The sequence below is a fragment of the Leptinotarsa decemlineata genome, unplaced genomic scaffold, assembly GCF_025532065.1.
Source record: "Leptinotarsa decemlineata unplaced genomic scaffold, Ldec_3_MD MMD2_tig00000251_RagTag_RagTag, whole genome shotgun sequence".
Taxonomy (NCBI): domain Eukaryota; kingdom Metazoa; phylum Arthropoda; class Insecta; order Coleoptera; family Chrysomelidae; genus Leptinotarsa; species Leptinotarsa decemlineata.
The window spans coordinates 6,173,967-6,188,482 of NW_027412547.1; the positions used below are offsets into that span (position 1 = coordinate 6,173,967).

The window sequence follows — 14,516 nt, forward strand, 5'->3', positions numbered from 1 at the left end:
CGATATACAGATGTTTCCCGCTTAGTGTCGGTCCTCTTCACCAATACGTCAATTAATGGCAACTCGTTGTCTCACGCTGTTGATGTGTTTCGGGAAGTCCACCATATTATGAAGGTGACATCAATGTATCTCAACCAGACGCGAGGTTTCTTGTGGGCTTCTTCAATGGCCAGAGTTCCAAACCACTCCATATATATGTTGACTTTGACTGGTGAAAGTGAAGGACTTCCAATGGGATCGTCACTTTCACCAGTCATATATATTGTTATAAATAACAATATTTTATAGAATGTACTAAAAAAATTGTAGATCTCAGAAAACAATCTAGCTGGTAAATGTGTTGGGGACGAATGTAGTATTTGAAGTCTAATAACGAAAAGGGTGAATTAAAAAACTTGTGAAACGGGAAAAAAAATTTATTGAAACAAATCATCAGAAATTACAACGAAGCATCTTACACAACCACGTAAGGTGCAGTGTAAGGCGAGAAAGCAGGGTATCCAGCAGCATACACAGATGGAGCGATGTAACTAGAGTAGGCCAAAGGTGCAGTATAGGCAGAAGTATAAGCAACAGGAGCAGCTACGAGTGGGGCAGTATAGGCAGCAGCTAACAAACTGGGGTCAGCCGCTGGTTTTGGATCAGCCTTAGCTTCAGGTGCTGGGGCTGCAACGGCGAAAGCAAGGATGGCGGCAAAAACACACTGAAAAGGAAAAATACGAAAAATGTGTATTATTTCTATCCACGAGAGATGCAGGATCAAACCCGTTACACTTTTTTAGAAAAATGTATTACTTCGTTTTTGGAAATGATTTAGGAATTTTATACTAGAATAGTTGGAATGATCTGGCCCAACCGAAAATGGAATAAAAAATTGATCTTCGATCAGTTGTTATGTCCATTACAGCTTGTGGGTTGAGCTACCTATCGGGCGCGTCCCTAGGTGGCGGATAGGGAAACGGCCAGGGGATTGGAGGCCCTGTCCGGGAAGCCAATGTGGCCTTACGGACGGGGTCGCCGGACTCCTGGTTAGTGGCAGAAATAAGTAGGGTGGATGGAACTAAAACTCCCCAAAAGCCTTTGCAAAACATGCCACCATGAACCAGCCTACCCTTGGGAAACTGGGCGAAACCTCATTGTAATCAGCCTACCTCTGGTAATGCGGGGCTCTACCAGAGGTGACCAACTCTTCCTTCGCTACTCGTGGGAACACACATGAATGAAACAAACATAAAAACAGAAACGATAAAAACAAAAACCAATCCCGAGGCTAGACAGAAGTACTCATCTCAATCTGAAGCGGTGGCCGGGGATGAATAGAAATGTCCACCCCAATCTACCGCTTGAAATGAAGATGGACATGGCAGATCACCTCGTGATATAATACAAAGGCCAAGGCGTAAGCGCATTCGCGGCGCCGAGGCCAAAAGGAGAAAGAGAGCGAAAGAGGCAGAAGTGGCAGCAACTATGAGTGCACCCTACTTCTCCTCCACTCCACCTCCAACAGCAAGGGCCCTTTCTGCGGCGGGCGCCAAGAGCTCTGCTTTAAATGAAGGGCAAGGAACCGGCTGCCCCTGCAGGAAAGGTCCCTCACTTGTGCACCTCCACAGAAGGAACCCCAAGAAGGTTGGAGAAGCCACGCAATGACAGTAATGTCGCTGCACCTTCCAAAAAATTTGCGGAGGCCACAGTGAGACACCTCAAGATTGCCAAAGAGAGTGTGTGTTTGGCGAGTTTTGGCCTACACCTGACAATATAAAGGAGATGTCTCCTAGTGACCTGTCCACCATCCTGGAAAGGACAGGATGGACGGTGACCTAGGAGGACAACTCCTCGGAAGAATGTACAATGGGTCACATGTGGCCTAAGTGCTGTGGGTCTACACTGATCCTCCCTACTCTGCAGATACAGAAAAGTCCATTACAGTTAACAAATTTCATCCCGTTCGAAGTAACACCAAAATACTGAATTGGAGCTTAGTTGGTAAATTCGCCTATCCAGAAAACAGAAAAGCCAGTTTAGAATTCCGGTCGGGTCACATTTTTTTAGTCCTTCTCTCATATGTCTGCAAACCACAAATCTATCCTTTTGTATTTACCTACATTATAGAAACAGAAACTTCTCTTATAGATCATTTTTATTATTCAAAACGAAAAGAGTCCATTTCACAAGTACCAACTTTCAAAAATCCTCAATCTTCCTTTGATGTTTCTAGATTAATAAGGTTGCTTGACCAGGGGGTGGGGAAGAAGGTATACTAGTTGAAGTTATGAAAGAAAGATGTTCCCTTTGAATTAAAAACAAACCTGTTTTCTTAATTTTTTTCTTAACAAATGCATCTTGAAAATATTGGACCTATTTCGTTTGCAGTGCCGCACAATAAATGCGTATCTGACATTCCATAGAAAATCTAATTTGTTGTTCTTGTATAGTAATTGCGGCAAGACCTATTGACTTTCACCTTTTTACAAACATGAACTTTTTTAGAAATAAAAATTATAAAAATATTTTTTTTAACGAAATATGCCTGAGAGGTTTTAGAAAAACATCAGAACGATAAGTGGAAGAACAATTGTCAAACTTTTAGAAATTCGAAGAATGCAGATTAGGATGCGAAAATAGAAAATTTAATTCCTCGCTTAGAGAAAAATCCCAATATACCTCCTAAAAATATAACCCCTTCAATTCAAATGTACTGTTGTTTTCATATAAGCACTTTTTTAATAAAAGACTGACACGTCTGGTTAAATCAAAATACTTTCGATTTATCATTAACCCTCTCTCCACCAGAACAGTCTTGAAAATTGAAATTGGGTCACGAAAACATCAAGAAATACGTCATGTTTGTTTCTGATTCATGCAGATTTTTGAGTTTTTCAATTTTTGTACTCCGAATACTTCAAACATTTTTCTATGTTTTTTTAAACAAATGAAAAAAAAATCATTTTAACTGAAACCTACTTTCAAACATGTCGAAGTGAAAATTTTCTGAAATATAGTTGCTTATTTCGTCATTCGTGAGGATAATTCGGATGAAAAATACTTCAAGCATATGTGAAAAAACTGAAAATTGTATTTAACTCAAATTAGTCAATAATAAAACTTGTGAGTTATATAATTATTGTCTGGATTGAAGGGTTATGTTTTTGGGAGTGATTCATTTTTGGGAAAGAAAGTTTTTGGCTTTCTACCACTCCATCTTGATACAAAAAAAAATGAGGGGATCTTCCAAAGAAAGGAAGGAAGTAATCAATTGGAAAATAAGTAACTCTATACATGGATGTGTAGATCATGCAAAGAAGTAACTAACTTTCAGACACAAACTGAAAGAAAATCTTCCTGAAACAGCTACTTTCATATAAACATTGAATTACACGAAAGAAAAAAATTCTTTCGAAACAAATACTTCTATATGAACACTGAATTATACAGAAGATACTTTTCTCTATTCGGTTTGTATTTCATTTTGTTCGTTGTGAAATAAAAATCAGATATCATTCACATGAGTGAATGGTAACAAATTGCACTTACATGGAACACTGTCATCCTCACTGGTATACATCGATGTTTCGCTTTAAGACACTTGCCCCAAGGCTCTTCAGTACCAAATTGGAAAACATTATAGAAAATACACACAATTCATTCATGAATTACGACTTATTTCATTGTGCATTTTGAACTTGAAGTCAGTAAAGGCGTATGTATATCTTCGACTCCAAATTTTTTCATTCATTACTTACCGAATAATGTTTTATGGAGAATACCAAACGATTAAATTATTAGGGATATATTTTCAGAATAGAACAATTTTTTAGGAAAGAAAGGTTGGGAAAGAAATGTGGAACAAACAAGTACTTTCATATAAACATTGAATTACACGAAAGAAAAAATACTTTTGAAACAATTACTTTTATATGACTTACACAAAAAAAAACACTTTTTTCACTCAGTTTGTACTCCAAACATTCATCATGGAATTGAATTAGATATCATTCACAGGATTCCTACACAATATATTGTGAAAGAGGTAACAATCCACTTACATGAAACACTGTCATCGTTAATGGCGGACATTGATGTTTCGGAATAACATACTTGTCTTATTGCCTATTCAGCACCAATCTGCATAACATAACAAGATGAAGCCCTCAATTCATTCATACAATTACGACCTTTTATGACACGAATGAGTTGGATTTTCTCATATCATCGATGAAAGTGAGTAATGACAATCATTCGCTCATTTGATTCAATCCCAGCCATAGAAATCTGGTTTTAATTGAAAATGATATATTTTCAAGATATCACTTTTGATCTGAACATTGGATAGATGGAAGACTAATACTTATGCAGCACGAACGAATTTTTTTTCATAATATATTGTTAGACACTAATGATACCTAAGATGAAAATTAAACATTGAACATTTTTTTTTCAATTTTCATACACCCCAATGAAGGTGTATATATATATAATCACTTACCAATTTGAACATTTTGTTTGATGTACTTGATGAACTGATACTTCAGAATTGTTCCGTTCACATTATATAGTCATTTGACTCAAAGGTCAATATTCACTCATGGTAGCAGTGGGGTGGATTAACAAATTTGATGTCAACACCAAGGGAATTTGAATGATTGATATGCAAGTAGCGATGTATCAGTATTATCGATGTAAGCGCCTTACGAAACAATTCGTGATCGATATTCAGTTTGAGTATTTGAGATCTATTGCGGTTATGTCATCAAGTTACACCAAAAATACAAATTTGGTATATTCTGCTCATTATGAACAATGCATTTTTCAATAGTGAACATTCGATTACTCGGGAGAAATTTCCAGTGCTGCCAGGGCCGTCTTTAACCTATTGGAGTCCCTGGGCATAATAGGATAGGATAATGGGGCCCCTATGACTTTGACAGAACACTATGTTGTTAGAATAGACAAAGAAAGTAGATAAACTAGGTTGAATATTAATTTTTTTTTACAATCACATGAAACGAATAGATGAATGTAATAAAGTCCACAAAAGTAAATTTTTGAGGATTTACAGGATAGTGCTTAAAAATCTATGTTATATGAAGAGGAAACCTTCTAGATTTCAGATGGGCAAAATCGTTAATCACTTCATCAAAATCTATGCTTTTTACCACATCAGATTCTATCGACATCAGCGACAAACTGATAATTCTCTCTTGAAGCATTGTACTTCTTAATACATTTTTAATTATTTTTGATTTGGAGAAGAAGCGTTCCCCACTGCAGTTAGTTACCATCATGCTTAAAAACATTCTCAATGCGATTTCTACATTTGGAAAGGTGTCTTCAATTTTGTTTTCTTTCAAAAGTTGATATATTTTAAATATACAATCCTCATTTTCACTGTCAACAATTTTTCAAGTACTCTGTTGAATGCAAACATTCTATTTCTAACCCTCTCTCATTAACATCTTCATAATAAAATTTAGCAAATTCTTTGCAACGTTGTCTCAACTCTTTAGAATTCAGAGTTTTCAAGCGAAAAAATAAACCAAAGCGTTTACTGATATTCTTATACGAACTTAATCGCTGTTTTAAATGAACGCTGAGGGTATCAATTATGGGAAGAAATGTTTCTCTTCTTCCATTCAGTTGGACTGACGGCGCAGAGCCATCAAAAAAACTCTGGCGAGAACTTCTGCGTTTTGTTTTTTGAGATAGGTCCTTGTAGTCAGATTCCGGGTTTCTTTCTTCAGCAGACGATTCAAAGTAAGGTTGATAATAAAATCATCAAGTGAAGTAAACATATTAGTTGCAACGTCTAGTGTCTATTCTTTCCAATATACAGTTCCAAATTTCCGTTAGTATAATATATTCGAGTTTTTCAATTTTTCTTGGCAGACTAAGGGCTTCGTCTCTAATTTCTCGTGTCCGTTCTGTATCTTTTGCGATGGATATCAAAGCTTCTATAAATTGTTCATTACATTCGCGCAAGGCGCTTACTGCATCTGCTCGGGCTGACCATCTGGTTTGTGAAAGACTTTTAACAACTTTTTTTGAATCTAAATGTTCTGTCAATATATTTCATCGACGAGTAGAGCCCGAAAAAAAGTTGTACATCTTTCTGATGAAGAAAAGTCATTTCTTACACCTGGAGGGTGGGACAACGCCTGCGGGGGAGTGAAATTAAAAAGCGGGTGGTGTGTCAAATGTTCACCTCGAAACTCATTATGTAGGTAGTTTTTTATGAATAATTATTGATAAAATGTTTCTTACACCTGGTAAGTGGGACACAATTGTTCTTACAGGTAGTCAATCATATATTTCACGAGGGTGGTGACAAATCTTATTCACTCTGAAATTTGTATGAGACTCAAGTTTAGACTATAAATAAGAAGAAAAAAATTTTTTACGGCTTGAACGTGGACCAAACCAGTTCTTACATCGACCTGAAACTAAAAAGTGAGAGCACGCGCAATACAGATTGGTCATCAAATGATTTAACAGTGTTTATGATAAATGCTATCGTAATGAAAGTATGGACGAAACTATGGATGACTGAAGTTGATGAGTTATCTTGTCTTCTGCATGAAGAGGCAGATACAAAAATAGTTTTTCATATCTCTCAACTTACGGAAAAGGCGAATGTGACCATAAGATGTTCAGATACAGATGTGTTAGTTAAAATGCTAAGCAATATGGTTCACGTAAAAGAAGAGGTTAAAATCCACATGCACGTCGGAGTAGCAAAAAAGCAGCGATTTGTTGATGTCAACTATTTACTTAAAGAATTAGGAAAAGATTTATGTTAGCGCTACCTGCTTTCCATGCTCTAACTGGCTGTGATTTTATCCCTTTCTTTTTTCCGAAAAGGTAAAAACCGACCGTTCAAACAGCTAGAAAAAAATAAGAAATTCATTGACATATTTTGTAACATAGCTAAAGCTAAGTTTCGTCAAGATATTTTTATTTTTCATTACCTTAAACATTATCATCATATGAAAGGTTCAAACTGTGAACCATTCAGTTCCACACATAAGTATAAGCGATCTTCAAAATGTCTTTGCACATTTCTCAACATTTCTGGAGTCACTGCACGACACTACACAACAATTCTTCTGCGTAGATCATCAAGATAATTTGGCTATGTAATATAAACGTTGGATTTCAACTGACCTCATGAAAAGAAGACGAATGGTGATAAATCAGGAGATCTAGCCTGCCACTCTATTGGTCCTCGCCTTCCAATTCATCTCCCTGTGACATTGTCATCTGAAAATTGACGTACAGGTGCAAAAAATATGGTCTTTAAGTAGACTATCATCATCTTCAAGTAACTGTGTGATTCTGGGGTTCACAGGTATATCAAGAAGTTCAAGATACGATTGTCCGATGAGGTTGCCATCAATAAAATATGGACCTAAAATATGGTCTCTCAGAATACTAGCCCAAACATTTAATTTCTGGGGAGTTTGTAAATGAGTTTTCCTGTACTAATGTGAATTATGTCACTCCAGTATCTGCAGTTTTGCCTATTCACATATCTATCTGAATAAAAAAAAGATGCGTCTGCCAGGATCATCTTCATTTTATTCTTGTACATTCTGTATTTTATAGGGATAGAATTTTACTTCTTTCTGAATTCGATGTACGCTGCTTTTAGAAACTCCAGAAATAGTCTCAAGTTGTCTTGAAGATTGAATGTTGTCCATCACTGCATGTTCTACAACTTCAACAGCGACCCCTTCATTTCTCATAGGCTTCTCTCGTTAATGTTTTTTATTCAGCACTGATCCTGACTCCATGAACTTATTCATCAATTCAATCACGTACTGATATGATGTGGTTTTTTCTGGATGAATTTCATTGAAAATTCGAGCTGTAGCTCTAGCACATCGTCCATTTTCAAAATACGCAGCTATAATGGATATTCCCTCTTGTATACTATAAACCTTTTCGGAAGTTTTCAAATTGTTGAATGAAGTGAATCGAATTCATCAATATACCAAGGCTTAAACAGAGATATGCGTATACAAAAACACATAACGACAATTTTGTTTTCAAGAAAACGTCTGTCTCACCTTTTAAAGTATTATTTCTGAAAGCAAATTATTTTTCAATACAGTGGCGTACCCACAGTGAACCTTTCTTACGATGATAATATTTTACGTGATAAAAAATAAAAAATCTTGATAAAACTTAGTTTTCATTAAAACTACAACAACACTTGATCGATCCTCAATTCCAGCACACCGATGTATTTGGGACTGAATTCCTTTCAAAATGATGAATCACAAGTATAGTAGTCTTATTGAAAATTCTGAAGTAGGGGTAGGGATGAGGGAGTTGACAACACAATGATGATGTATTTGGTGACAGTGTTTCCCCTTGAAATAAAAATGGACGAGTCTGAGCGAATTTAATTTTTTTTCACGAGTTCGCAGATTAGGGGGGTGACGAAAGTAAAAGTGAATTTCACAAATAAAATTCTCTACTCAAAGGACAGAATGGAAAACACATGTCAAAGAAAGTTAATACCCTATGAATCATCACTGGAGTAAAAATATTTCGTTAGTCTATTAATAATAATTATTTTATGAAACGAGCTAGTAGGTGAATTCACTACTTTATTTAACGGTGGATGATTTTGATTAACCAAGTCTGACTGATACAGCTCTGAACCACCAGATCAGGGCTGGCCTATTTGATTAGACCCAAGATCTACTGCTGACGAAACCTTGTGCGATGTATCAATTTCATACTTCTTGAAATCTTAAATAGGCCACGTAACCACAATCATTTTTGTACCCGACCTCCATAGCTTGTTTCCTTCAAAGTTAAGGCAGGGGGGATTTTTTACGTCTCCACTGTATAGGGAATGAAAGATGATTCAGTGAGAATAACATCGTATAAGGAGAAGTTAAAAAGCCATAACAGTTTTTATGTGTGAAAAATATAATAGTTATCCAGTGAAATAATCAAAATCCAAAAAACTTAAAAAATATATACTTAATACCAATGATGTAGTAAATAAGAGCTGTGGTTGAAAATCATATTCAGCGTTTCAGTGGGATCTGTAAAAGAAGAATACTTTTATTTAAACTAGCCTGAGGTTCATCGACTCACGAATAGATGGCGCCGTATATAACTATGCCACCATAGACTGACGTAGTTTTATGATTAGAATGAAAAAGTTTGAGAGAGATTATGAAAAGGAATATTTAAAAAAGAAATCATAACTCTTCACTAAAAAAGGAAACAGACCTGTCAAATCGTTTTTGAGGAATCACCAAAATTATAGTATACAAGATGTAACTTATATGATAACTTTAAATTTCGGAGGATAGTTTCACTTTTAATTTTCAACAAATTGCCATAATAACTTTTTTTCTCGAAAACTAATCACGATACAATGAAAACTCGCACAACGAAAAATTTCTAATTTCAGTTTTTTAATCTAATAGTGGTATCCAACTTCAAAGGAGCTCCATAATTAAAACTGCTATGAAACATTTCAAGATTGACCGTAATCGGTGGAATATCTTCTGGGCAATTAATAGAAAACCACTTTTTTGTTACAACTGTGTAAACCCCCGATTCTGAAAATGAAGCGATTCAGGATGTGAAATAAACCCATTGTTTCTCTCGACTTTGTAATGTTTTTTGAGTTTAGGCAAAAAGATACATGTTACTTTGCGATAATAGGGGAGCGAGGGGCACGTTGTTACAGGGGTAAGAAGTTATACGCCTTTTTTACCGGGATTTGGTGGACATGATTGAACTCACGTCGTGAATCACATAAAAACGATAAGTTATTAGTGACCAAGCACCAAGTTGCTGGGTTGTGTGCTTGTGCCTTGATTTCAAACAAGTAAATAAAAAAATCCTATACGAAATTTTTCATTTCTGATGTCTTATATTTTTTATTTTCTCAAAATTTTCAATCTTGAAGATATCTTCCTTTGATTTGCAATATTGTTTTCTTCTACTATCAATATTATCGTGCCAGGGGGCAGGTAGTAAGTTGGGGTAATTTGGTACATGTAACAACTTACCCCAAAAAATAACCATACCTTATATTGTATCTATCATTTGTCGTCGTATTTTAAAATGAAATAGTATTAAAGAAAAGAGAATTGAAACTTTTCATATTTTTCACCACTTTTATTTGTAACTAACGTTACTGCAGTTTCCTTCTATAAGGACATTTTCAAACTTATACATTAAACGAAAAATGGTTGATTACATTAGCCCTTACATAGCACCACTGTATTAGTGATAATAGAGGTACTTGGCTTGATTGAGTAACTAAATTTTGTTTACTAGTGACAACGCAGATATGCTAATTTGAAAACCGGTAAGTAAACTAAATCGATTCGATCATTTAACAGGTTGCACCCGCAATGTTAATGCTCAATGCGGAAGATGACCGTTTGGGGAAAGTTGGCCATTTTTCGCTTGATTATGGGTTTCCATATATTTTGTGTATCTCTACGCTAGTTTGGCTGAATACATTGTTGGACAACAATGTATGCAGCTTCTTTGAATTTCCTTCTGAAGCAGTGTTCCTCTCTGTGTATGATCTCAGCTTGGACCCACTCGATGTTATGTTTATAGGTCCAAAATTGCTCTGCTATTCCTGATTTGCTGGTTTTCCTCGCTGTGTGTGTTTCTTGTACTCGGCAATGCAAACTTTCAATGGCCTCTTAGTTTCACCGATTTAGGATTTTCCGCACTCAGAGGGTATCCGGTAAATTCCATTCTTGGAATCGCAGTCCGCGTTTTTTGCTTGATATAACAACTTTTTTTTTATTTTTAACTTTTATCGATTTGTTCATGGATTTCAATTCATTTTATGTAATATTGAATAATGGAAGTCCGAAGTAATGAAATGGCCTTCGTTCCTAATTTCAAATTTCTGAACCCAAAAACAACTGAATGGTGTCGTGTGCATTATTTCATTGTTACTCGATAAAGTGTATATAAATGAAATAATTGGAATCCTAATTAGTGACAAATACCTATTGATCTTATTTCAGTGTTAATGAATGATTGGTTATACGATTATTTCGGATACTGATAATTAGTAACTACGTTTAATTATGGAAAATATATTATAATTGTTAGCGATAAATAGGTACATGTTTATTAAAACATAAACTGTACCAAATAGACTAGTTGACAGTAGTGAAGAACCAAGTTATTTCCATAATATTGTGTAGAGCTTTCAAGTGATTGATCATTGTTGAATGATTAAATTGCATACTGTCAACAACACTCTCCTGTTGTAAATTATCTATACATCAGTCATAATTGTTGTTGAAGTATTTTTCAGTAAAGATATCTCATTATGCTTTTCTGCTGTAGGTATTCATGAATAATCAAAAAACTTGTAGAGATTTATTATTTTGGAGATATGATAATTTTCATAGTAATTTTTCATACCATTCAAAATTATTATCAAATAACAAACACATTACGACAGACAATTAATAAGTTGTACTCATTTTCACGGTGTTATTCACGCTAAAATCATCTGTCATTTCTTGGCAATTTCAAGTACTTCCTAATTAGTTCCAAGTCGCTACTCAACTGGATTCCAACAAAACTTTAATGGTGCGTTAAAAACGTTTTAATATATACAAAACAAATATACAAACGTAAAATAGTCAAATAGCGACAGATGTTTAACCTCTATATAAAGTTTATTTCCATGCGAGTAATAAAAGTGATGTAAATAAAATAGTATCTCTTCTGTTAGAATCAGGGCGTGCACAAACTGCACAATCCAGAGGCAGAGTGAGTCCGTCAAATACGATTTCAACGTTTCTACATTGGGGGCCAGACCAACCTCCAGAAATGCTGGGAAAGTACATTTGGGAACACATACTGGAGAACCTTCATGAAGAAATCGCCGGAGAATATTAGAACTTCTTTAAACAGAGTAGAGATCTGTTCAGCCATCGCACCCCTACGAACGCAACCCTCAGAAGTCAGAACTTGTGAGAGCTAAGGACTAACGAGGTCTTACCTTTCAACGTGTGATTCCAAACACTGGTTGGACGATAGCAAGTGAAAATCGATCGTTCAGCCTGCGGTTTGAACCACCGACTAACACGGCGGTCGATTGGGTGAGTAAACAGAGCATCCACTGACTATATGTGAAAAGCACCCACGTTGAACCGACCGGCTACCGACCGACCACAGGGCTGTCTACCTGTCACTGACTGAACAAAAAGAGGGATGTATAATGATAGTAATATTTTAATAATAATATTTATTCATTTTCAGTCATTGGTAAAACATTGCAGTTTGATAAAATATAAATAGTGAATTAATGGAAGCGTAGAGAGTACTATTTGCGAAACAATTGTTTATATACTCATTTAATTCAATCGAAATGAGTGCCATTTCAATCAGTTCACTTTTGACAACGCGTGCTCGGGATGCGATGAAGTCGACGAAGGCCGTTTTTGCTTGGTCCTGATTAGCGGAGGTTCAACCGGTGGGAAAGTTATCGAAGTGCTTGAAAAAATAATAGTCCGTTGGCGAGAGGTCTGGGGAGTATGGTGGGTGAGGGGGAACTTCCGCGCTCAATTCGTTTAACTTCCGAATTTGTGATTTGTAAAAGGCGCGGGCGTGCGTTGTTTTGCAGCATCGGACTTCTTCTGTTATCGGTTGACGCCATTTGTGGTACATTTCGTCCATTTCCTCACAAATAGGATTTTGCTGTGATGGTTAGGCCCGGTTGTAGAAAGTAACACTGTTCTGAACGTCTCCTGTTGTCGTAGAGGATCCACTTATCATCACACGTGACAACCCGAACCAAAAAAATGATCGTTTCAGTTGCGCAAAACCAAAAAAGAACAGACCTCGAAACGTGACAATTGCCGTCAATCGTTCCAATCATGGGACACCCACATTTCGAACTTTCCGACATTTCCATACGTTTTAAACCATCACAAACCGCATGGGAGCTGACGCCATTCCACACACCGTTTATGATAGGTCATTCTCCACCAAAGTTCTCAAATCCTCGTCCTGGATTACTGTAGGTCGACCACTTCGAGACTGATCTTCAAGGCTAAAATCTCCGGAAAGGATTTTGGCAAACCAACGTCAAACAGTGCGTTCATTAACACTATCATTACCAAATGCCGGTAAGCAACACGACGCACAGTAGAACAAATATTTATTGAGATATGGAGCTACATAAATACATGACATTAAATCGTACAGAACTTTTGGAACAACGTAATATAAAAAAATGCCAAAGATACTATGCGGTTCATTTGTCTGTGCCATTTTTTCCATTTCTCATAATTACTACTTCATAATGAGGTAAAGTTGAATGTTCTGAAACATTCATTTCTTTAGTGACACAGAAAAATAAACTGCATAGTAACTTCAACAAATTTTTGTGGAACGCAAAATATGACTAAATATATAACAGCTTTCTCAGGTACGTTCAAGACAATAGTAAAAATCTTATACTATATAAATACAATATGTAAAAGCCAAATGGAATAATATCATTATTTCGGTTGCGGTACATATTTTAAGAAAATTCTGAAACACATCAAATTTAAATTATAATTTGACATTCTTCAACGTGAAAATGCCGCCCCTACCTTCAACGCCAGTTTGAAAGGTCTCTTTCTCTATTCAAAAATGTTATCGTATTCAACTTTATTGCAACAAATAAGATAAAATGAATCAAAATCATGTGGTTACCGAAATTCGACAAAATGCACTAAAACTTATTGCAATATACTCAAAACTTCTTTCATTGAACACCTTTCTTTAAAAAAACTGTAAATAATAATTTCCGTGACAACGTGAGATGAAAACTCCTTGTCGACTTGTTTTGTATGTTACAACATTAGTTTTCAGTATTTTGATTTATGTTTAAAGTTCGTTAACTTCAAGTCTGACAAATGGTTAGATTGACGGAAATGCATAAAATAACAGTTTCACAAATGATTGGTTACGGAGTTGAAACCGAACACAACAGGAAGTAGCTCGCCTACTTCACGAGAAATCTCCTAATTCACCGCCCATATCTCAAGGAACAATAGGCAAAATAGAGCAGTTTCGCGAGCTTGGTCATGTGGGGCAGATGAAAAAAGCAGCTGCCAATGCAATGAGTGATGAGCTCAAATTAGATGTACACATCACATAGATAGATGTACACATACATCGAGTAGACAGGCATCCACTACATTCAATGTTAGCCATACATCGATAGTAAACATATTAGAAGAAAATAAAATGCATCCCTATAAAATGATACCTACTCAGGAGCTCATGGAAGACAATTTTGATAGGGCTTATTTTTGTGAGCAAATGATGGACATGTTGAATAACAATATCATCCAATTAGAAGACGTTATATTTTCTATTGAGTGTCCTTTGTCTCCTGAAGGTCATGCTAATCGGCAAAACTGCAGCTACTGGTCAACAGAAAATCCTCACTGGATGAGAGAAGAACACACGCAATACCCTCAAAAGGTTAATGTTTGGGCAGGGATTGT

The 14,516-nt window shown here is 35.9% G+C and overlaps 1 protein-coding gene across 1 annotated transcript; it reads right to left on the reverse strand.

The window, feature by feature from the left end:
* Positions 1 to 401: 401 nt before the first annotated feature.
* LOC111515196 (uncharacterized) lies at positions 402 to 4,635 on the reverse strand. The gene is made up of 2 exons (XM_023171429.2): positions 4,484 to 4,635; positions 402 to 703 (listed from the first exon to the last, which is right to left on the reverse strand). The coding sequence occupies exons 1-2, from the start codon at positions 4,493 to 4,495 to the stop codon at positions 455 to 457; spliced, it is 261 nt and encodes an 86-aa protein (XP_023027197.1). The 5' UTR covers positions 4,496 to 4,635; the 3' UTR covers positions 402 to 454.
* Between the last annotated feature and the right edge of the window lie 9,881 nt (positions 4,636 to 14,516).